The sequence below is a fragment of the Vipera ursinii genome (genome assembly GCF_947247035.1).
Source record: "Vipera ursinii genome assembly, chromosome: 7".
NCBI lineage: Eukaryota > Metazoa > Chordata > Lepidosauria > Squamata > Viperidae > Vipera > Vipera ursinii.
In genome coordinates this window covers 8770853-8793024 of record NC_139521.1, presented here as the reverse complement: position 1 = coordinate 8793024, position 22172 = coordinate 8770853, and the positions used below count along the sequence as shown (strand labels likewise).

At 39.9% G+C, this 22172-nt stretch overlaps 1 protein-coding gene across 4 annotated transcripts in view; it reads left to right on the top strand.

Annotated features, from left to right (window-relative positions):
* The first annotated feature begins 11092 nt into the window (after window positions 1-11092).
* The window catches only part of FRYL (FRY like transcription coactivator), a 142790-nt gene continuing 131710 nt past the window's right edge, over window positions 11093-22172 (top strand). For all 4 annotated transcript variants that reach the window (XR_014493084.1, XM_083367890.1, XM_083367889.1 and 1 more), the window contains exon 1: window positions 11093-11403. Coding sequence is in view for 3 of the 4 variants with exons in the window: in XM_083367890.1 (XP_083224016.1) it covers window positions 11244-11403 (160 nt within the window). In the remaining variant the exon portion in view is untranslated. The remainder of the gene's footprint in view (window positions 11404-22172) is intronic.

Sequence of the window (22172 nt, the reverse complement as noted above, 5' to 3'; positions counted from 1 at the left end):
CGTACAGCCATTCAGTCTTGTCCGGGTTCAGTTGAAGCCTGTTCCTCCCCATCCATTCCCGGACCGCTTTCAGGCAGCGGGACATCACGTCTAGGGCATCACTGATATTGTTTGGAGTTGAGATAAAAAGCTGGGTGTCATCAGCATACTGATGGTACCCTACTCCAAAACTGCGAATGATCTCACCCAGCGGTTTCATGTAGATGTTGAACAGGAGAGGCAAGAGGACCGACCCCTGAGGGACTCCGCAAGCGAGAGGCCTCGGGGTCGACCTCTGTCCCCCTGTCAGCACCGACTGCGAGCGACCCTGGAGAAAGGAGAACCAACGCAGAACCGTGCCTCCCACTCCCAGTCCCCTGAGGCGTCGCAGCAAGATACCATGGTCGATGGTATCGAAAGCCGCCGAGAGGTCTAATAAGACTAGGACAGAGGAATGGCCCCTGTCCCGGGCTCTCCAGAGATCATTCATCAGAGCGACCAATGCCGTCTCCGTGCTGTAGCCCGGCCTGAAACCCGATTGGTACGGGTCTAGATAAACCGCTTCATCCAGGATCTGAGGAAGTTGGTGCGCCACCACGCTCTCAACAACCTTCGCAAGGAAGCGAAGATTGGAGACAGGACGAAAGTTATTCAAAGAGGATGGGTCCAAGGTGGGCTTCTTGAGGAGAGGTCTCACCACCGCCTCCTTCAAGGCGGTGGGGAAGTGACCCTCACTCAGAGAAGCAGAGATGACCCTTTCTGTTGAAGTAATGACAGATTATGTTTCTCAGCTTAAGTTTGTTTACGTAGAAAAGTCCCTTCAATTTTATCTTTCAGCTCATGCTGGTGTGGCAATTACATTCTCAAAAGAAATGTTCATCATGAAGTTTGATTCACTCTACAATATATTTATCGTTTTCTGATAACCGATTTAACAGCAGTTCCCTGTTTGTGACTGCAGTACTGTAGGTGCTCAGAGCCCAACTCTGGCTTCCTGATGGGCACACAAATTCCTCTTGTTGGAAAACCATAATGGGAAATTTCTAGTTTAGTTTGTGCCTAGCACATTTCCAATCAATCCTTACATCCAGATCAGAGCAAACACACACGCCGCTCGATACAGCTAAAAAAAATACAACTAGAGGTTTATTTATTAAATATCAGCAAACTTCACAACAGAGTTAAACTGGCAAACTGGAATAAAAGCCAGGCCAAAGCAGAAAAAGAGAAAACATGAGCGTTCACCATCCCAAAAGGGAATGGCTTTAACCAGTTTATGTATGTGGCATAAAGTTCTATCTTTAAACTTTTGTGAAAATAGCAGTAGCAGAACAGAGATGGAAAATGGAACTCCAGGTAGTCTCTCATCTAATATATATAATGACGAAAGTATTTATGGGACAAGGAAGATATGTTCAACAATGGAGACAATAGTTTTCTTGTTTGCTTATCCCTATATGCATTCCCATCCCCTTGTTGTGATTCAGTGTCAGCTTGTGCTCCCAGCAGCTGAGTCCGATGAATCTGAGGAGGAGGAGGAGGGGTTTGGAAAGCCTTTGGTGTCAGAGGGAGGCTCTGATGCACTGTAGGACTCTCAGCCTGGCCCCTCCAGTCATGTTCCTCATGAGGCTCAGCTGTGTGAGTACAAGGTGTCAGACTCAGAGGAGTCACAGCTGAATCTGTTCAGAGATGCTAGAAGCAGAAGGCAATCCAGCAGAGCAGAGCAGAGAAAATCAATGAGGCAACTCAGTGAGAGGAGGAGAAGGCAGTGAGAAGCCACGCCTTGGGACTGATAATAAAAGGGGAAGGTGTGGGCGGGGTTGGTTGCTGAAGGCAACCATTTGGAGACATTCTGAGAAAATCCTGGTCTGTTCTTGATACTTCTGTTTAACTTGTTTGTTGACTCTTGTTTGATATTTTGATTCATTTATTGGAAGGAAATATTCTGTTGCTTTTTGTTTGAACTGTAAATAAATTTGGGTTGGGTTTTTCCAGCCTATTGACTGTAAAAAGGAAAAAGGGGTTGTCCCTGACACACAAACAGGGCCAGTTGTAGGCTGGAACAGAACACACCTACCCCCAAGCAGGTAATAATCTTTATTAGAAACACGTGAACTGTCACAGTGATGACAATGTTTTGAGTTCTCAAGAACTCAAAATTATATGGATTTAATTTCGAGCATGGAATACAGGAAAGAGAAAGGCAAAACTGAACAAAATATTTTGGCCATGTCCTCATTTCACTTCTTTGTGGCATTGTGGACTCTGGCCAGATTCCTACTGCTTGTATCACAGTTCTCTTCAAGAACAGAGGTGATCCAGAGATTACTCCAAACAATCCTCTTGTCACAGACACTGAAAATTTTTGAGACATCATTGCAATCGGTATCAACCAGTGCAGTTTTCCCAAAGGTTTGAGTCCCTCTAACACCATTTTTGCAGCTTGGAGACTCGTGGGGAAGCAGAGAGAGAGAAAAAGTCATTAAACCGGGCTTTCCTCAACCTAGAAAAAGATTTTGACTATGTTTCACATTATCTGATAAGGTATTTGCTATGTGGCCATGGTATACCCAAGCTAATTGTAACATGAATCTGGATCTTAATATCTTCTGAGTGTTATGTGCCACTGGCCTTTCTGACAGGTTTACTGTGGAGGATGGGTTGGTGATATCGCTCTTGTTCATTCTCTTCATGGATACCATCATGCAGTCTTTACATCACAATGCATCCTGCTCTACAGCGAAGATATCCTGCTCACGACTGCTACCAGGGAAGCACTACCGGGCTGCATCCAGACAGGGAATGACCACGTTAGCCAATACAGTTTGTGCCACAATATCAAGAAAACTTGAGTTTCTAGAGATTAGTCCCAGTATCTACAGCAGGGGTCTTCAAACTGCCGGCCCGTGGGCCGGTTGCATCATGCAAAGGCCACGCCCACTCCAGCCCCCGGCAATGTGAAAAAAGTCACGGTACATCATCACACGTCACGTGATGTGGCGAGTTTGACACCTGTGATCAGCATCCGGGTCAGCTGGACGTTCTGGTGAAGAGCTGTCCAAGGATGTCAGAGACAAGATTGTAGATCTACACAAGGCTGGAATGGGCTTGCAAGACTTATTGCCAAGCAGCTTGGTGAGAAGGTAAGGACAGTTGGTGTGATTATTCGCAAATGGAAGAAACACAAAGTAACTGTTAATCTCCCACAGTCTGGGGCTCCATGCAAGATCTCAGCTCATGGAGTTTTAATGATCATGAGAATGGTGAGATGAAACTCTTCAAAGAACTTCGAGGCATTGTTTACCTTAAAGAATCTTTATTTGAATAGCATAGCATTGGCATTAACGTAGTCAAAGCCAAAAACTGAGTTCCCCTCCCCTGAGCACATAGTATCAAAGCACAATTCCCTCCTCCAACTAACAGTCATAAATCACATTCTCCAATTAGTTTGAAATACAGGCTTCCCCTCCAGTTCTCCAGCCCGCCAATTCTAGTCATCTCTTATTTCAATAACCTTGGTTCTCATACTAGGTACAGTATTGTTATGTCTAGCTAAACTCTCAGGCAAATTCCTCTCCCCCCCCCCCCCCCCGATCATCTAATTCTAACTAACTCTTAAGAGTAAAACGTAAGAAGAAAATAGTTGCATCTTCATCTATTGTCAAAGCAAAAACATCTGATGTTAGCAGCATTGACAGCTAGACATACCTAATACTCTCAATCATTCATCATACGATTTACCTCCATATCTCTTATCTTCTTTGTTGCTGCTCTTTGCATTCTTTTTTAGGGCCTCAGCACCTGTTTTTGTATCATGGCCTGCAGAACTGGACACAGTATTCCAAGTATGGTCTCACAGGTGCAGTACTATATGGAGTGCTACTATCATTTTTAGTGATCTTGGCTCTTTTCATAGCTGCAGCAGACTGCAGATTCATACTTAAGTGTTGGTCCACTAGGACACCTAGATCTGTCTTCACAGTTAGTACTGTTGAACCAGGTACTGCCTACGCTATACCTGTGCATTTAATTTTTCATGCCTCAATGTAGGTCCTTCCTTTTCTCACCATTTAACATCTTTGGACCCAGTGCTCAAATCTGTCAAGATCATTCTGAATCTTACCTTCTAAAATATTGGCAATTCCCCAGCTGGATGTCATCTGCAAATTTGATGAGCTCCCCTTCTGTCCCCTCATCTAGGTAGTTTATGCAAATGTTGAAGAGTAGAAGTCTTAAGACAGAGCCTTCGGATGCCCCACTGGATGCTTCCCTCCATGTAGATGTAGTTCCATTGAGGACTAAGCATTGAGAGTGGTTGGTCAGCCAGTTGTGAATCCATCGGGGGGGGGGGTATACTGTCTGTCTCACATTTTTCTGCCTTACCAGAAGGGAGGCTGTGGTCTACTTGTCAATTGCTTTACTGAAGTCTTAAATAAGCTATGTCTACAGCATTTACCCAATCCATTAAGTTATTTTGTCAAAGAAGGCAATAAGGTTTGTCTGGCATGATTTGTTTTTTTTTTTAACAAATCCATGTTGGCTTCTAGTGATCGCTTTGCGTGCTTATCTTTTCCAGGATTTTTTTTTTCAGGTATTGATGTCAAGCTGATTGGTCTGTAGTTCCCTGGATCCATTTTTTGAAGATTGGAACTACACCAGCTCTTTCCCAATGCTCTGCCAGGAACTTTCAAATATTCTGTTCAGTGGTTCCGAGATCATGTTTGCCAGCTCTTTCAGAACCCTGGGATGCAATCCATCTGGTCCTCATGATTTGAACTCATCCAGATTGGATAGGTGTACTCTTGCCATTTCCTTGCCTGTTTTTACTTCCATTCCTATCCTGTCTTCAACTGTTTTTGATAGGTTGGAGTGGACTTATTTTTCCCTTTTGGGTAACAACAGATGCAAAGAATGAATTAAAGCAGGTCTGCTTTTTCCCCATTACCTGTCACCTCCTTGCCATCTTCTCCCATTAGTGGACCAATCATTTCTTGTGATTTTTTTTCTTATTTCTTACATGTTGAAAGAAGCAATTTAAATTTTTTTGGCATGTGATGCGTTTGTACAAATTGGTCGTTCCGTGTGCCTTTGGCGTCTAGTCATGCCGGCCACATGACCACGGAGACGTCCTCGGACAAGCGCTGGCTCTTCGGCTTTGAAACGGAGATGAGCACCGGCCCCTAGAATCAGAAACGACTAGCACGCATGTGCAGGGGAACCTTTACCTTTTTATAGAAGTGTGGTGGGGAAAATTGCTGTTTGAAGTCTTAAGAATGTGCATTTTGCAGTTCTTGAGTTGGGTAAGTAGCATTACTTAGGATCCCATCTGCAAAGTGACAGTGTCAATAATGACGTAGCGGACGTGAGAATGAGTGCAACATAGGTGTGTAGAAAGAGATCAGCAGAGTACTCTGCAATAGGTGTGTGCCAATTCAATAATCCTCCGGTAGCACCGTATGGTACTGAATGCAGGCTAGCCACCCAAAGTGCCAAGTACCCTTTACATGTCATGGAGATGTGGATGCTTGTTTGGTCATTAGATTTTTTTTTCTTTCTTGACCTCGTCAACCAACAATGATAACTCATGCGCAGGTGGACATTGCACCAGTAATAGAACATGTGAGAAAAATTCATACAACAGTATGGCTATTTTCTATGTATGTCAGGTTTAAACAACCAGATCCAGATGCGAAGAGTTTGAGTTAACTACTTTATTATCTTCTGCCTACAATACAGGAGTCTCTCCAGTCTGGCAGCCTACTTCTGGGAACAGTTAGATAAGGTTTCAAGAAAGTGGGTGTAAGAGTGGGGGGGGGCGGGTTTCGGCCTTTTGTGGTTGCGCAATGACTGTAGGCTAGCCATTCCCTTGATCCCTTCTTCCTTCCAGCATCATACCACTTTTTAACACTGATGGCAAATGCCCACACAGAAAAAGCAAAGCAAAGGTGGCAGGACCCAATTAACACAAACATGAACGTCATCTCATTTTAGACTGTCATTTCACGGAAGTAAACAGAATTTTCATAGACGAGATGTGTCTCCAAACTTGGTGAAAAACACGTATTGTTGCGACAGCGAGTTTGTAGCAGTTAAAGAGTGATGATTTTTTTAAGGAATAGATCACTTGTGAAGTGGTACATTATCATTTGGAGGGAAGCAGGACTTTTAAAATCAAAAGATTCTGTTCGGAGGAAGGAAAAAAAGATTTCCCCAGTTTTATAGTTCCAGCATGTAATTATCATCAGGCAAGGGAAATATTGGGGCCTATTATCGTTATTGAAGGATATTATTTTAGTGAACCCTATTACAAAACTGAGGAGACTTGGCAATATGGATAATAAAATGCTAAGAAATAGAAACTAGTATTACAGGCATGTATGAAGGGTTTCTCTTTTAAGTTTGAGGAAACGTACTTGTTAATTTGCATATATTCCTAAATTTGGGATTTGTTTGGATTTGTGACTTTTCTGTAACAAAATCTCATACCTATTATGTATTTGTTTTGCCATTGACTTTTGTTTATTAAGCTTCGTAATACTGTATTTTCTTAATTATTGAATGGAAAATTTGCACTATCCTAAGTTTGCTGAATATGCTTGGGTTTCTTATTTAAAATGTACTTTCAGCACAATGCTGTTAGATCCAGTGCTAAGTAAGAACATTGCTTTATCAGCACAAAAGATACAACTTTTTTATCAGGTTAAACTCCGGTGACATTGGTTACATTACAGTGCTATATATAGCCTTTTATAGCAATTGGTAAAAATTTAATAGAATTTCAAAAATGCTCTAACATGAAATTACTGCCCTAGAATTTATTGTAAAACATGGCCTTAGCATTCTCAATATGTTGCAATGTAGATTTTTTTCCTTAGGTATCCTATTATGTCTTGTCTGTCTCTCTCTCTCTTTCTCTCTCTCTCTCTCTCTCTCTCTCTCTCTCTCTCTCTCTCTCTCTCTCTCTCTCTCTCTCTCTCTCTCTCTCTCTCTCTCTCTCTCTCTGTGTCTGTGTGTTTATGTGTGTGTTTACATAAATGCACATTCAGAATACTCTAAAACCCAGACCTGACCTCTGTGCACCCATTGCTGTTGCTTTAATACTGTATGTGAAAATAGTTTTTAGTGCCTGGAAAAAGTCCCCCCCTCTCTAGAATTAGTATTTTCATCATTTCAGCCATTTGTCCAGTATGGTACAGAGTCTCCTGCTTGTGCAGAGAGTTGGACTAGAAGACCTCCAAGGTCCCTCCCAACTGTTATTCTGTAATCATCCAGTTCTTATTTGTTAATTTGGGATTTGCCAAAGATAGTTTACTTGGGAGGGGCAATATAAAAGAGCATTGATAACTTCAGTGATAGCTGTTTGCTACAGGTCCCTCCCCTTTTCTTTCTAATGGTACAAATTTTGAAATGAAGATGCCACTATGTGTGATAGCTTTTTTTCTTGATTCAGGAGTTTTGGAAAAATCATTTTGAAACTCTCATTGTTGGCTATCCAGCTTTATTATTATTTTTATAAAAGTTCAAACCTAATCTTAAAACTTTGAAACCTAAAAAGGTTCTACGATGATCAATAATCCATTACAAATCCGAGAGAATAGCCTGCAATAATGTGCAAGTTAGCCATGGAGAAGGATTTCCAGAGGAGATTATAGTAATGGGTAATTTTATTCAATAAAAATATGGCATGCTATTTTTTTTAGGATTCCTTTTATCACGATATATTGGTAGGATGTGAACAGTGCTACTGAATGTGGTATAGATCAGAGGTCCCCCAACCTTTTGGGCACCGAGGACCGGTTCTGTGGAGAAAGGTTTTCCCGCAGACCGGAGGGTGCCTGGTTTTGTGTGCTGCCTGCATCCCGCGGATGGGGCTTAGCTTGTTTGTGCGGACCGGTTGCTGGCATGCTGCGGCCCAGTACTGGTCCACAGACCAGGGGTTGGGGACCCCTGCTCTAAAGCCTCAGTATTATTGCCTAAGCCAGGGGTCTTCAAACTTGGCCCTTTTATGACTTATGGACTTCAAGTCCCAGAATTCCTCAGCCAGCATGCCTGGCTGAGGAATTCTGGGAGTTGAAGTCCACAAGTCATAAAAGGGCCAAGTTTGAAGACCCCTGGCCTAAGCAGTACTGCTGCTTTTTACAAGTGCTAGCGGGCAAGACCTCACATTAGGGGCAACTATAAATCTCGATATTCTTCCAGAAACCTGTGAGAAGCTAGATAAAAGCAGAAGCTTCACATACCTGACACTGCAAGATAAGCTCCTTTATTGTACAGAAGAAGCCATAGAGATACTGTGCAGATGATCTTCCTATTTATTGCATAACACAGAACTGAAGCTGTCTGTATATGTCATCTCCAGGTTTTAATGCTCAAGCCTGTTCCTTGCCTTTTCGAAGCAACAGATTTTGGCTTTGCTCTGGCTAGCCTTGAGTTTGGAATGTACCTTCTTGTGTAAATTATGCAGTATATGCATAATTCTTTACTTCATTGAAGATTTTGAATTGAATATCATGTGTGAATTTCTGTCCTGATAAAATGCAGAAAGATATGTAACTTTAAGCAGTATAATTAGCTTTAGTAGCAACAGATTTTGAAGTTGGCCTATTTACATTCATAACCACTACACTGCCCTGGAGTAAATGCAGAAAACAAGGCCTTATAAGACCTGTAAACAAATAAAAGCAAATACATGAGATAAGAAAGAGAAATGTAATTAAACCCAGTTTACACAAAGATCATGATCACCTCTCTATGCTTTTCCATCCTTAGAAACTATTTTTGCTTGTACGCTTCCTTTTAAAAAAAATGCTCTGCTCTTTTTGAAGATCTGCCCCCTTTTCTCATTTAATTTACCCTTTCACATGGTTGTTTTGTGATATAATTGTAATTATAATTTCTGTATTGGACATTTGTACTGGTCACTGTAGCATCCAGTCCACATTCATTTCCTGTTCTTGTTCTCTCTCCTTGTTTTATTTCTTAAGTAATACATTCCCGCTGCAGTCAGCTTTTTTTTTCTTGCCATACCCAGTTGTCACTTTCATCACAAAACGGGCAGAAGCATGCATGCCTCCCGTTTTCATACGTTTTGACAAATACTGATTCTTGAAGCAGGTTATGTATGTTTTTACCAACATTCACACACCTTTAAATGTTTCCATTCGTGTGCTTGCTCTAGGTTTTCCCATTTAGGAATAACTTGGAACAATTCACTTTTATTACTTCACAAACACAGCTACCTTAATCTCCATAACTTTAATTTTAGATCCAAACTCCTTGTGGCCTTGTGCAGTTTCATAGTCATTACAAATCATTTTGAGTCCTTTGCAGCACAAATTAACTGCACGCAAAAGCGCATGACCCCAACCATCATATCTCTGACTTCACCACAAACTTCCCTTATAAATTTATCCATAAATACATTAATCACAAGGTAAGATCACATTTCTCTGCTTAATGTTGAACCATTTCCTGAGCTTTCTTTTTTTATTTTCCATGTGGTTTATTTTCATCACGTACTATTGTTGTTTCATTCAGCAGCATATCTTTGACGTCATATTTGTACAAAACATTACACAATTAAAACTGATTAACTTTTGTCATATGCTTTTTTCAAACAAGCAGTCACACAGTAAACGTTTTTCTAACATTCAGACATTTCTTAATGACTCATCAAAATATGAACTATCCACTTCTATCTTGCTATGATTCATGTTACTTTTAACTCACGAAAAGAGTTTAATGTAAGTTTTAAAGTTTTATCTGGAAAAAAATAAGTGAAATATTTATACAAATATGTCTGACTTGTTGTCAGTTGTGAAGTCGTGTCCAACCCATCGCGACCCCGTGGACAACGTTCCTCCAGGCCTTCCTGTTCTCTACCATCTTCTGGAGTCCATTTAAGCTCACACCTACTGCTTCAGTGACTCCATCCAGCCACCTCATTCTCTGTCGTCCCATTCTTCTCTAGCCCTCAATCTTTCCCAGCATGAGGCTCTTCTCCAGTGAGTCCTTCCTTCTCATTAGGTGGCCAAAGTATTTGAGTTTCAGCTTCAGGATCTGGCCTTCTAAAGAGCAGTCAGGGTTGATCTCCTCTAGGACTGACTGGTTTGATCGCCTTGCAGTCCGAGGGACTCGCAGGAGTCTTCTCCAGCACCAGAGTTCAAAGGCCTCAGTTCTTTGGCGCTCAGCCTTTTTTATGGTCCAACTTTCACTGCCATACATTGCAACTGGGAAGACCATCGCCTTGACTATACGCACTTTTGTTGACAGGGTGATGTCTCTGCTTTTTCTTTTTCTTTTTTGGCTATGATTTCGTCTATACTATGTGATGGTATGTGTATCAGAATTCAGCTCATTCAATTTTTTAGAAATATACTTTAAATAAATGGTTTTTGGTCAAACTATGGTAAATATGATTGTTTGAAATGCCTGCCTGCCTGCCTACTTACCAAAAACTGGTCTGAGCCAGTCTCTAAATACACATAGGCTAAAGATTCTTCAGAAAACTGCCTTATTAATTTGAAAAACGTCTTGTATGCATTAGTAGACATGGCTCTGCACATTCCTTTGAATTAAAAAAAGTTGCAAACGTGCTTTCTTATTTTCTCTGTGAAAAAAATATATAAAAGATACAGCATTACAGAAAACACCTTGTATAAAATGCTGTGGCTTAAATTGCTATTTATGGACAGCCCTTTTAAGGGAGAATGGTCTTTTTTTTAAAATAAAAAAATACAAGTTAATTTGTGGTATAAACCGAGTGGATACTTAGCACAGAGTGTTGGAAACCTTGGTAACTATATTCGCAAGGGCCACAAACATTTCATGATGATAACTCTTTTATCTTTTGACTCCAGAAGCATACTCCTCCCTTAGAAGATAAAACTAAAACTTTCCAGCTAATTATGATAGAAATATACTTTATATGCGTACATGTGGTATGTTTATGTCCTTTAAAATTATTCCTTTTATTTTTATCGGTTTACGTTCCCAATCTCGGGGTAGTTCTTATCCCTGGGCTGCTTCAGTTTGTCAAAAATGTGCATCTTGAAAACTTTCTCAGTTAGTTGCTAGCTTGCTGGTGTTTGAACTGTGCACCACCCAAGTTTAGTATGACATCATTATGTAAAGGAGCACAAACAGACCCAGGCTCGTAAAAAGTTCTTCAAGGAAGTTTGCACAAAGCAGCTGGACTACTGCTTGTGGCCATTCAAACACAGAAGACTTTTAATCCTCCGCTCTAGGAATGGGAAAACTCAAGCATGGACTTCCTTAAAAAAATTGTGCCTTCCATCAGGTCAGATGTTGGAAATACAGTCTGCGAAAATTCTCCCAAACTGTTGAAAGTGCGACGCATCAGTTTGTTTTCGTTAGGACAGAGTTTAGAGGAAGATGACATACATTTTCAGCCTTCCGCTCACAGTAGGTATTGATGTGCCTTGATTGATGGGAAATTGGAGGGCCAGTGTGATTTTTAAAAGGTGGTGCTATTATTCCAGTGGATTTCTGAGCTACTGCCCACGGTTTTCTTGCCTTGAAAAGGCATTTTGTGTACCATCTGCTGAAGAGCTGGTTTATTTCAGTGGTACCCGAATCGTACATCCTTCTGCCAAAGAGACCTGCCTGCAGCTTGTAAATTGCGAGATGTAATATTGTAGTATCCTTTTTCTGTTTTTGTTTTTATTGATACAATAGCTGTGAGAAACTAGAAATACTTTAGGTTTCTTGCTTGATCCATCTTTCATAGCCCTGTCTTAGGCAGAAAACCTCTCAGTATATCTTCGTGATGGTCCTGTCCTTAAATGTAGTTTTAGGTTCGTCATGCGCTTACGTATTCACCTAATTCTCTTCCAGAGTATGAATTTATTTGTGTGAGATCAAGCGTTGCTTCTCTTTTTATATTACAGTTGACTTGGCATGCGTTCAAGAGATTACTGGCACTTTTAAATGCTAGTTACACGATTACAAAATGATAAATTTTTCAATTTAGTAGTTTGGACCCAGAGTATTCTGTCCTCAAATAGGAAAATAAAATAAAATTCAGAGAGCCTGAGTGGATTTTAGAAGATTTTAAAAACTTGGCTGTTCCCTTGGGCTAAGATGACATTAAAGCCCAATGTGTGCATTTGTTCTGTGCCAAACAAAGAGTTGGATTATTTTTATTTGAAATGTTTTTTTTAATCTAGTTATACGTATTTTTATTTTATTTTATGATTTGTTAGCTGCCCAGTTATTTGATTAAGATATCCATATACTTCTTTAGAATAAATATTTTATAACTTTCAAAACTTTTTAGTACAAGAAAATGAAAGTCTGAAAACTTTTCCATTTGTATTATTGTCAATATTTTGGAGAAGAGAGAACCATTTTCTAAAGTCATGCTCAAGAGCTATAGTAGAAGGAAGAAGTTGGTAAATATAATCTCCCTTTTCTTATTCTAAGGATGCTTGCAGGAGTCAACCTGAAACATGTTTCTCATAATGACTAATTTATTTCAGTTAGCATAGGTTCAATTTCCTTTCCCATTTGTAGATAATATCCACTGAATAGTTATTTCCTGCTGTTTCATCTAACTCTGGTATTGCAAATAGAGTCTGGCTCTGAAAGTGTGTGGATTATGTTTTCCATTCTTTAAGATACCAAGTAATATTAATATAATTCCCATTTCTGTTAGTCTAATAATTATATCTGAGCTCTTTTCTGAGAAAGAGCTTTCCAACAAAACTGTGACCAAGCACTGAATCATTTAAACCATACAATGTTGGCCAATTTTCCTTACGTACAATCCCCTGACTTCTCCGTATGGTAATTCTAACAGCACTAAAATATAGAAATTGATCCAAAAAAATATATGAATTGAGGACTAGTTGTTTTAATTTTGTAACTTGGTGAAATGAATATGCTTGGACTTGAAAATAAAATGTCCCAGTCATATATATTATAAATCTTGGAAATGATGAATCATTGAGCATTGTAATAGGCTTAGTACAGTTCTTGATTTAAATGGCTAGCTAGAAGGAAACATTTGTGGTGTGAACTGTCTGTTGATAACATTATTGTATTCTTAATTCTAGTATAATAATGCGTTCTCCAAAATAGCCACCCTTGAGTTAGGTTGTTGAGGTGATGTACAATTTCTTTTTTAATTATAAAAAAATACCGAGTAGGGATCTTAACAGAAAGATAGCTATTATGTTGTGAGCACTTGTCCCCACAATTAAAAAAAAGTAGAACTTCAGGGGCTTTTTGATAATTATTTTAACTTTTTAAAGGAGCACAGATTTCCTACACTTCACCAAACGTCCTCCCTCCATCACAGAAATCTAAAATTGAACTGGAATTTTAAATATTTGTATAATTCCTTCAGGTGTGTGTTGTTGTTTTTTTTACTTCATGGAATAAACATTACATAGGTCCAGCATACCCTAATTAAATACTTCATTCTTTTCCCCAGGTCCTTCCATTCTGTTAAAAAGCTGTGTGTATGTGTATTTATTTATTTTTATTTATTTATTTTATTAAATTTATATGCCACCCTTCTCCCTAACGACTCAGGGCAGCGCACAACAATAAAAATTAAAAACATAAAATAGAAAATTTAAAAAAGAATTAAACAATAAATACAATAATTATATGACGTTTTAAAAAGCTAATTAAGAAGCTAATTAAAACTGTAGTCAGTCCAGGCCCGCTTGTTGGAACAACCACGTATGTGTATGTATGTATGTGTGTATATGTATGTGTACATACACACACACACAGAGAGAGAGAGAGAGAGAGAGGGGCAGTGAGGAGATGAGGGGTCCTTGCTGCTCTCCGAGCTTGGTTATTTCCTTGCAGACGTTTCATTAGCCAAACTAGGCAATGAAATGCTAGCACTGACGATGTTACCTAGTTTGGGTAATGAAACGTCTGCAAGGAAACAACCAAGTTCGGAGAGCACCCAGAACCCCTAATTTTAATGTTCTCTCTTATTGGCAATTAGGAGGTTTGCTTGTTTGATTCCTGTAGCCATCCACCTTAGTAAATGACCCTGGGTGGCTTGCAAGTCAAAACACATATTACTATTAATTAATTATTTTTTAAAAACACCATAAAAACCGTAGTAAACACTAAAACACACAAGAGCAAGATATCTGGCCCGTTAACATAGCCAGAAAGTGGGGCCCTTGGCGCAGGTGACACCCAAGACTTGGGAGCATAGCCAGGTTTTTAGAGCTTTACGAAAGGCTAACCAGGGTTGGGGGGGGTCATTTTAATCTCTGAAGGAAGGATGTTCCATTGAAGGGGCCGCTGCAAAAAAAGCTCGCCTTCTAGGTCCTGCCAACCAGCATTCTTTGACTGATGGGATCTGCAGCATGCCTATTCTATTTGACCTTGTTGCATGGGTACAGACTTCTGGGAAAGGTGATTCATCACGTACCCTGATCTCCATTCGCGTAAGGCTTTATAAGTAACTAGCAGCACCTTGAATTGTACTCGGAAACACACTGGTAACCAGTGCAGCTCACGCAAGACTGGTGTTACATATGCCATACTACTCGCGTGGCTGCATTCTGTACCAGTTGAAGTTTCGGAATGTTTTTCAAGGGCAGCCCCATGTACAGCGTGTTAACAGTAGTCTAATTTGGAGGTTACAAGGGCGTGAGTTACCCTGAGCAGGGATTCCTGGTCCAGATATGGGCACAACAGACGTGCAGCCTGAAGGTGTGCAAAGGCCCCCAGGCCGCAGCTCCCACCAGCTCTTCGAACAGGAGCCACGCGTATAGGAGGACCTCCAGATTGGGCACCGAGTCTGTTTGGAGCAGTGCCAACCCATCCAGAACCAGAGATGGAAGATCCAGGTCTCTGGCAAGTCCAAATACCCATAGCCGCTTCGTCTTGCTAGGATTGAGTCGCCATCTGTTTTGCCCCATCCAGACTGCATTTTGATGTCTCTTCATGTGAGCTTTTTCATAACTTGGTGGGACAACTTTTGAATGGAATGCAAGGATGAAAGGATTTAACTCGGAGGTCCCCAACCTTTTGGGCACCAGGGACCGGTTCCGTGGAGAGAGGATTTTCCGCAGACCGAGGGTGCGTGGTTTTTTTTTTGTGCTTTTGGTCATACGGGTTTTTCCCCACGTAGAATTGGAGGTATCGGGGCAACGTTTCGACGAATTCTCACCAGCCTGAGGATGACGGATGAAATTTCGTCGAAATGTTGCCCTGATATATGTGTGTGTGTGTGTGTGTGTGTGTGTGTGTGTGTGTATGTATATGTATGTATATATATATATATATATATATATATATATATATATATATATATATATATATATATATATATATATATATATATATATATAAAATAAAAATTCAGGCAGGGTAGGAAAGGGAACAGAGGATTGAAATGAAATAGATTTTATATAAAAATATTTCCAAATATGTAGTGTTCAACAGGCTATGTTGATTCTCTTTTGCTTGAGGCGTCCAAGCAAAAAATCTGGATGGCCATCTGTTAGAGGATGCTCTAGTAGAAAACTCCTGTACTGGGCTTGACTAGGTAATTCTCACTTCCAATTTTTTATGTTTTTTTTGTCTCTGAGTCCCAAAAGAATAGCTTCTTATAACTGTTGCTGGTTTCAGAGGGGAAGTAATATATTACTGGTTGGGCCAATAGCAATCTTCTGTAGGGCATAATAATAGGAGAGGACGGGTAATATTTTCATCTTGGAAAATGACATGGACATAAAGTCTTCACTCCCTCCCGACCATTTCAGTGTCACATTGCTGTAGAGTAACCATGATACAAATAGCTGTGTTTAATGTGTATATACTGTTATTGTCTTTTAGTTTAGTTCTACAGTAAGTGCCTACTTAGAATTAGAATTAGAATTCTCAATACGTAAAAACTGGAACTATAAATACTTGTATTTGTAGTTTTTTTTTAAGTTTTTAGTTTAGAGTTTTGTGTAGTTGTGCTCTGTTCTTTTTTGATTCGTGTGGTCTGATGTAGCACCTTGGTCCTGGGGAAATGTTTCATTTCACTGTGTACTGTATACTGTTGAAATGACAATAAAGTCGTCTACTACTACTACTACTACTACTACTACTACTACTACTACTACTGCACATTTGTGAAAAGAATAGTGATTTATGCGGAGCTTTTCCCAAATATCTTTGAGCCCTGGTGAGTTTAGAATCAAGAAAACTTTGAAAAAAAAAGTAGGTTTCTTTTTTGTCTTTTTCACTTTTTGAATCTTATAGTGGATATCTCTGATTTTCAGGCTAAATGTAACAAAACTGTAGGTGGCAATCTTAAACAGTAAAGTGAAAGGAAGGTTTTAACATTTATATAGCATATAATCTTGCTGGATTAGCAATTGAGATAAAAAAGCACAAACTATTCTAATTGCTTGGTTGAAGATTAATGATGTATTTGAACTGTTTAAATGCTGCCAAATTCTTAAGTCATTAGAATTTCTCCAATTCAGTTTGCATTATTGCTTGTCAAAAACTATGTGAACTTAGAAACATAGATATATTGTAGCCTACAATCCTGCTTTTTAGAATAGTGGGCAGAAGCTGAATCCTCTTTAAATTATCTGCTTATTTCTATTTTTGTATCCTGATAATGCAATGAAATGTTCCTAAGGCATACAGTCATAGACTGCTGAATTACTAGTGAAATATTGCTAGAAGATGGGGACCTGAGTCAGGTAATGAATAAAATTGAACATGGAATCTTTTTGTAAGGATTTTCTAAATGTAAGCATGTAGTTACTAGTTTTATGTGTGAATGGAGTACTAAACACTTATCTTATAACTTTAAATATTTCATTTGCATTTATTCAAATAGTGGAGATAAAAGGAAACAGGATTGAATGTAGAATAGCAGCAATGAAAAACATAACATTTTGGTCAAATTTCTCTCTGGGACATAATAATTTTCAGCTCTTTGGAAGTTATCAAAGATTTTGTAACTAAATAATGGTATAAAAACGTATTTATTTGAGCAATCTGACCTGGTCTGATGGGTTACGGTTGGGGTTTTAAACATGTTCTTAATTATTGTGTTAAATTTTAAATTTGGGCATTATATTTAATTGTATTTTAACTTTTATATTCTGTTTTTTGTATTTATTGCCCTGTACACCGCCCTGAGTCCTTCGGGAGAAGGGCGGTATAAAAATATAATAAACAAACAAACAAACAAATAAATAAATAAACAAACTTCAAGGTCTACTCAAATGAGTTGCTTTATTGCAGGAAGACTGAATCCAGCCCTATCTACGAACCAACCCCAGGTTTAAATCATCAGCTTCTTCATTTAAATATTAACAGGTTTCTTAGCTGTAGCCATATTTTAATAGTCAATTAAAAATGTAATAAGCATACAGTTTAACACCCGAGATTTTTCAGTTTTTAAAATTCAGGCAACTGCAAAACAATTCATAGACTTTCCAAGACGAGTCATTTTTAAAAAAAAATTACAGGGGGGCCAATAATGTAGAGAACAATCTGATTTCCAGCACAAGTTTGTTCCACAGCACAGGCATCTCTGCTAAAAAAATTACCTGCAACTCTCAGCCCCCTTTGCAGTAATGGAGAATTCAAGGCACTTTCTGTTAAGAAGAGTAGATGAAATACACTGGAGACGATAATTCTGCAGAGATTTGAGCACGGAGCCACCAAGGGCTTTGTAAGTCAAAACCAGCATTTTAAAATTGTACCTGGAAGCTGATAAGGAGCCAATGCAGGATCCAGATCACCAGCGTAACATGTTCCTTTGCTGGACAACAGATGGGATGGCTGTTCTTTTCCATCCTTGAACATCTGGCCACGTCTATATAATAGCCCTGTCTGGACTAAGTATCATGACTTTTGCCTCACCAGCTTCAGTTTTACGGTATCCATCTAGCTTTTTACTTTTATATATATATATATTTAGAAAAACAAAATATTTTTAATACATGAAATTTATAATGATAGTTTGAACTTCTCTAAAATAGGGGGGGAAGTAGTTGTACCTAATTGCGAATCGTATATTTTGTTTTCTTTATGAGAATGAAATTTGGAAAGGGATTACAGTATAAAAATCTTGCAAACCCCATAAATTAATATTGCTCACAAATTAATAAACAGATAATATTTATCTATTGTTATAGGTCAGTGCCTTTATATTTGTGTTCTCCATGTGTTTCACATAGATATGTAAAAGAATTATAATGATTTGAGAGTGGTCTTCAAAACTGAGACAGCAATGTGCAAAAAGCTCAAAGCAGTACATATTTTTAAAGACAGTAAATAAGAAGTGCCTTGAAGATTTTCCATGATGATTATTTATTTGGTAGATATATAGTATATATATTATTGAGTATGGAGGGACGCGGTGGCTCAGTGGGTTAGGATGCTGAGCTTGTCGATCAGAAGGTTGGCAGTTTGGCGGGTTGAATCCTGAGTGCCGCGTAACAGTGAGTACCTGTTACTCGTCCCAGCTTCTGCCAACCTAGCAGTTCGAAAGCACGTAAAAATGCAAGTAAAAAAATAGGGACCACTACAGTGGGAAGGTAACAGCGCTCCGTGTGCCTTTGGCATCTAGTCATGCCAGGCACATGACCATGGAGACGTCCTCGGACATCCTCTTTGGCTTTGAAACGGAGATGAGCACCGACCCCTAGAGTCGGAAACAACAAGCACACATGTGCGGGGGAACCTTTACCTTTACCTTATTATAAAGTATATTGCAAATATTTTGCATAGAATATTAAGGGAAGCTTTGTTTTAACAAAGGGTTGCTCAAGAAAACAAGCCTTTAAGTGAACCAAAATAATTGCTCAAGAAAAAAAGCCTTGCCAAGGGTCTTCAAACTTTGGCCCTTTTATGACTTGTAGACTTCAACTCCCTGAATTCCTCAGCCAGACAAGCCATAAAAGGGCCAAAGTTTGAAGACCCCATGCTTTAGATAAAGGAAAGTAAACTAGCCATTTAGGAATCTCATTCCCTTTTTTTATAAATAGTTGTAAAATGGCCTTTTCTGGGGATGAAAGCGAAAGCTTTCTAAAATTTGTCTGGAACAGGAGAAGATTTCTCATGATCTGGGTGATGCACCTGCACAGAATGGTGAAACCTTGCAAAAACCGTGTTTTCCCTTGAAGACGTTTCGCTTCTCATCCAAGAAGCTGCTTCATCGGAAGAAGTTTCTAGGATGAGAAGCGAAACGTCTACAAAGAAAAACAAGGAAGTCCGGTTGCCTCTTGGAAAAGCATCTTTGGGACAACCATGACCTGGATGACTGAGAATCTCCACAAGGCTTTGCAGAGGCGTGAAGAATTTGTTTCGGTGGGATACCTTTGAAATGTGGTGGAGAAATGCTACCTTCCAATAGATACTCATTGTCTGGTTTTGGTAAAGGGTATATAATTGAGCTTGTCGATCAGAAGGTCGGCAGTTTGGTGGATCGAATCCCGAGTGCCACATAACAGAGTGAGCGCCTGTTACTCGTCCCAGCTCCTGCCAACCTAGCAGTTCGAAAGCAGGTAAAATGCAAGTAGAAAAATAGGGACCACTACGGTGGGAAGGTAACAGCGTTCCGTGCGTCTTTGGCATCTAGTCATGCAGGCCACATGACCACGGAGATGTCCTTGGACAAGCGCTGGCTCTTCGGCTTTGAAACGGAGATGAGCACCGGCCCCTAGAGTCGGAAACGACTAGCACGCATGTGCGGGGGAACCTTTACCTTTACCTTTATATAATTGAAACTTGCCCATGTTGCAAATGAATTCCAAGCCATAGAAATAATTGTTACCGGCGTAGGCTGCTTTAGGAGAGAGACTTCATTATCTCCCCATTAATGTCATTGAAATCTGTTAGAGTCACTGAGCTCTTCATAATCATTGATGAATCTGGCAATATAGGTAGTTCTCATCTTAGGTAAGTGTAAACAATGGTCATAAGTCTCTTTTCAGTGCCTTTGTAACTTAGAACAGTCACTAAACAAGCTCTTGTAAGTCGAGGACTACCTGTAGTGATTATTAAATGCAGTTTGCTATGGCACCCTTTGCTTACCTAGGATACCATACTTGCTATTCTCTTCCAATCCGCATAGGTTTGACAGAATAGCAAGGTTTTACTAAGTCCCAGAATATTAAGAGGAAAAAAGCTACTTTCATCCTGAAGGCTCTGCTAGTTTATAAAAAAATAAAATAAAAAAATATTTGACTGTGATTTCTGAAAACTGAATAACTAGAGTTTTCAGAAAATGGTAGCTGCAGATTGTCCCTGCTTTGCAGTTTTGTTCTAGCTTTATTGTGGGAATTGTTTTCCTGCAATAGCATGGTTGCGAAAGAGATGCTTTGTTTCAGCCCTTGTTTAACACAGTGTTCTTTGATTTCCAGCTGTATGTACCCAAGTCCAAGATCTAGTGTGAGGAAGTGTGGCTATTTCTAAAATTTTGATTTTTCTTCCTTTTCCTCCCATCCCCTTGCATTCCTGCTGCCTTAGCTATGTTAGTAGAAACAAGAGAAATCTGATTTTCTACATTTTAAACTGATGGTTAGCTATATCCTGTGTAGTAGCAGAATAAAGAAAGGAAACATATTATATGCCATTGCCAGTTGGTGGGCCAACTAAAATGCATAATTGCACCTGTTTTGTTATATCAATACAGCCCTAGCACTTTCATTTCTAACTTTCTTTTGATGGGGACAAGTAAGAAAAATTGAGTTGTTTTGTACAGAAACTTACAATTAAAACCAAATATAGATACTGAAGTCCAAGTAAAGAAAACCATAGCATTTCACTGATGCACTAATTTAGTCACTTTATCAAAGAAGGCAGTAAGTTTTATCGAGCAAGACCTCTTTTTAACAAATCCATGCTGGTTTTTAGTAGTCACCTTGTTCATTCTAGGTGCTCGGTTATCTTTCTCCAGGCATTGATGTCGAGCTGATTGGTCTATTGTTTTGTGGAACACCCCCTCCCCTTTTCCCCCTTTTTGAAGACTGGAACATCATCATGTAAAAAAGATGTTGAGACTCTAGAAAGAATGCAGAGAAGAGCAACAAAGATGATCGGGGGACTGGAGGCTAAAACATATAAGGAACGGCTGCCGGAATTGAGTATGTCTAGTCCACAGGTCTGCAACCCGTGGCTCCGGAGCCGCATGCGGCTCTTTCAGCTGTCTCCTGCGGCTCCCAGTCCTCTGCCGTGTGCAGTCAAAAAAAAAAAAAGTGGAACTAAAAAAGTTCAACCAATCAATTCAAATATGCAGGGTAGGTGCATATCTCACCTTGGCTCCACTCTTCAGTCAAACCTTGTTCTGCGTATGTGCGCATGTACGCGCATGCGCACACATTTTTTGCAGCTCCCAGTTTTTCCTTTTGTGAGGGAACCGGTTCCGAGTGGCTCTTTCACTGTTTCAGGTTGCTGACCCCTGGGCTAGTCTAATGAAGAGAAGGACGAGGGGTGACATGATAGCAATGTTCCAATATCTCAGGGGCTGCCACAAAGAAGAGGGAGCCAAGCTATTCTCCAAAGCGCCCAAAGGCAGGACTAGAAGCAACAGATGGAAACTAATCAAGGAGAGAAGCAACCTGGAACTAAGGAGAAATTTCCTGACAGTGAGAACGATTAACCAGTGGAACAACCTGCCTCCAGAAGCTGTGAATGCTCCAACACTGGAAGTTTTAAAGAAGAGACTGGGTAGCCATTTGTCTGAAATGGTATAGGGCAGGGGTCCCCAAACGTTTGGGTACCAGGGACCGGTTCTGTAGACAAAGGTTTTTCCACGGACCAGAGAGTGCATGGTTTTGTGTCCTGCCTGCATCACACAGATGCAGTTTGCTTGTTTGTGCGGACCGGTTGCTGGCATGCCACGGCCCAGTACTGGTCCATGGATCAGGGTTTGCCTACCCCTGGTATAGGGTTTCCTGCCTGAGCAGGGAGTTGGACTAGATGGCCTCCAAGGTCCCTTCCAACTTTATTATTATTATTATCGGCTCTTTTCCAGTCCTCTGGCAATTGCCCTGTCTTCCTGGAGCTCTGAAAGATTCTGTTCAGTTATTTCAAAATCACTCTCGGCCAGATCCTTCAGGACCCTTGGATGTAAACTATCCGGTCCTGACAATTTGAATTCATTAGAATGGATAGCTGTTCTCCTGACTTTTGGTAAGTTGGACTATTTTTTTATTTTTGTGTAAAGACAGATG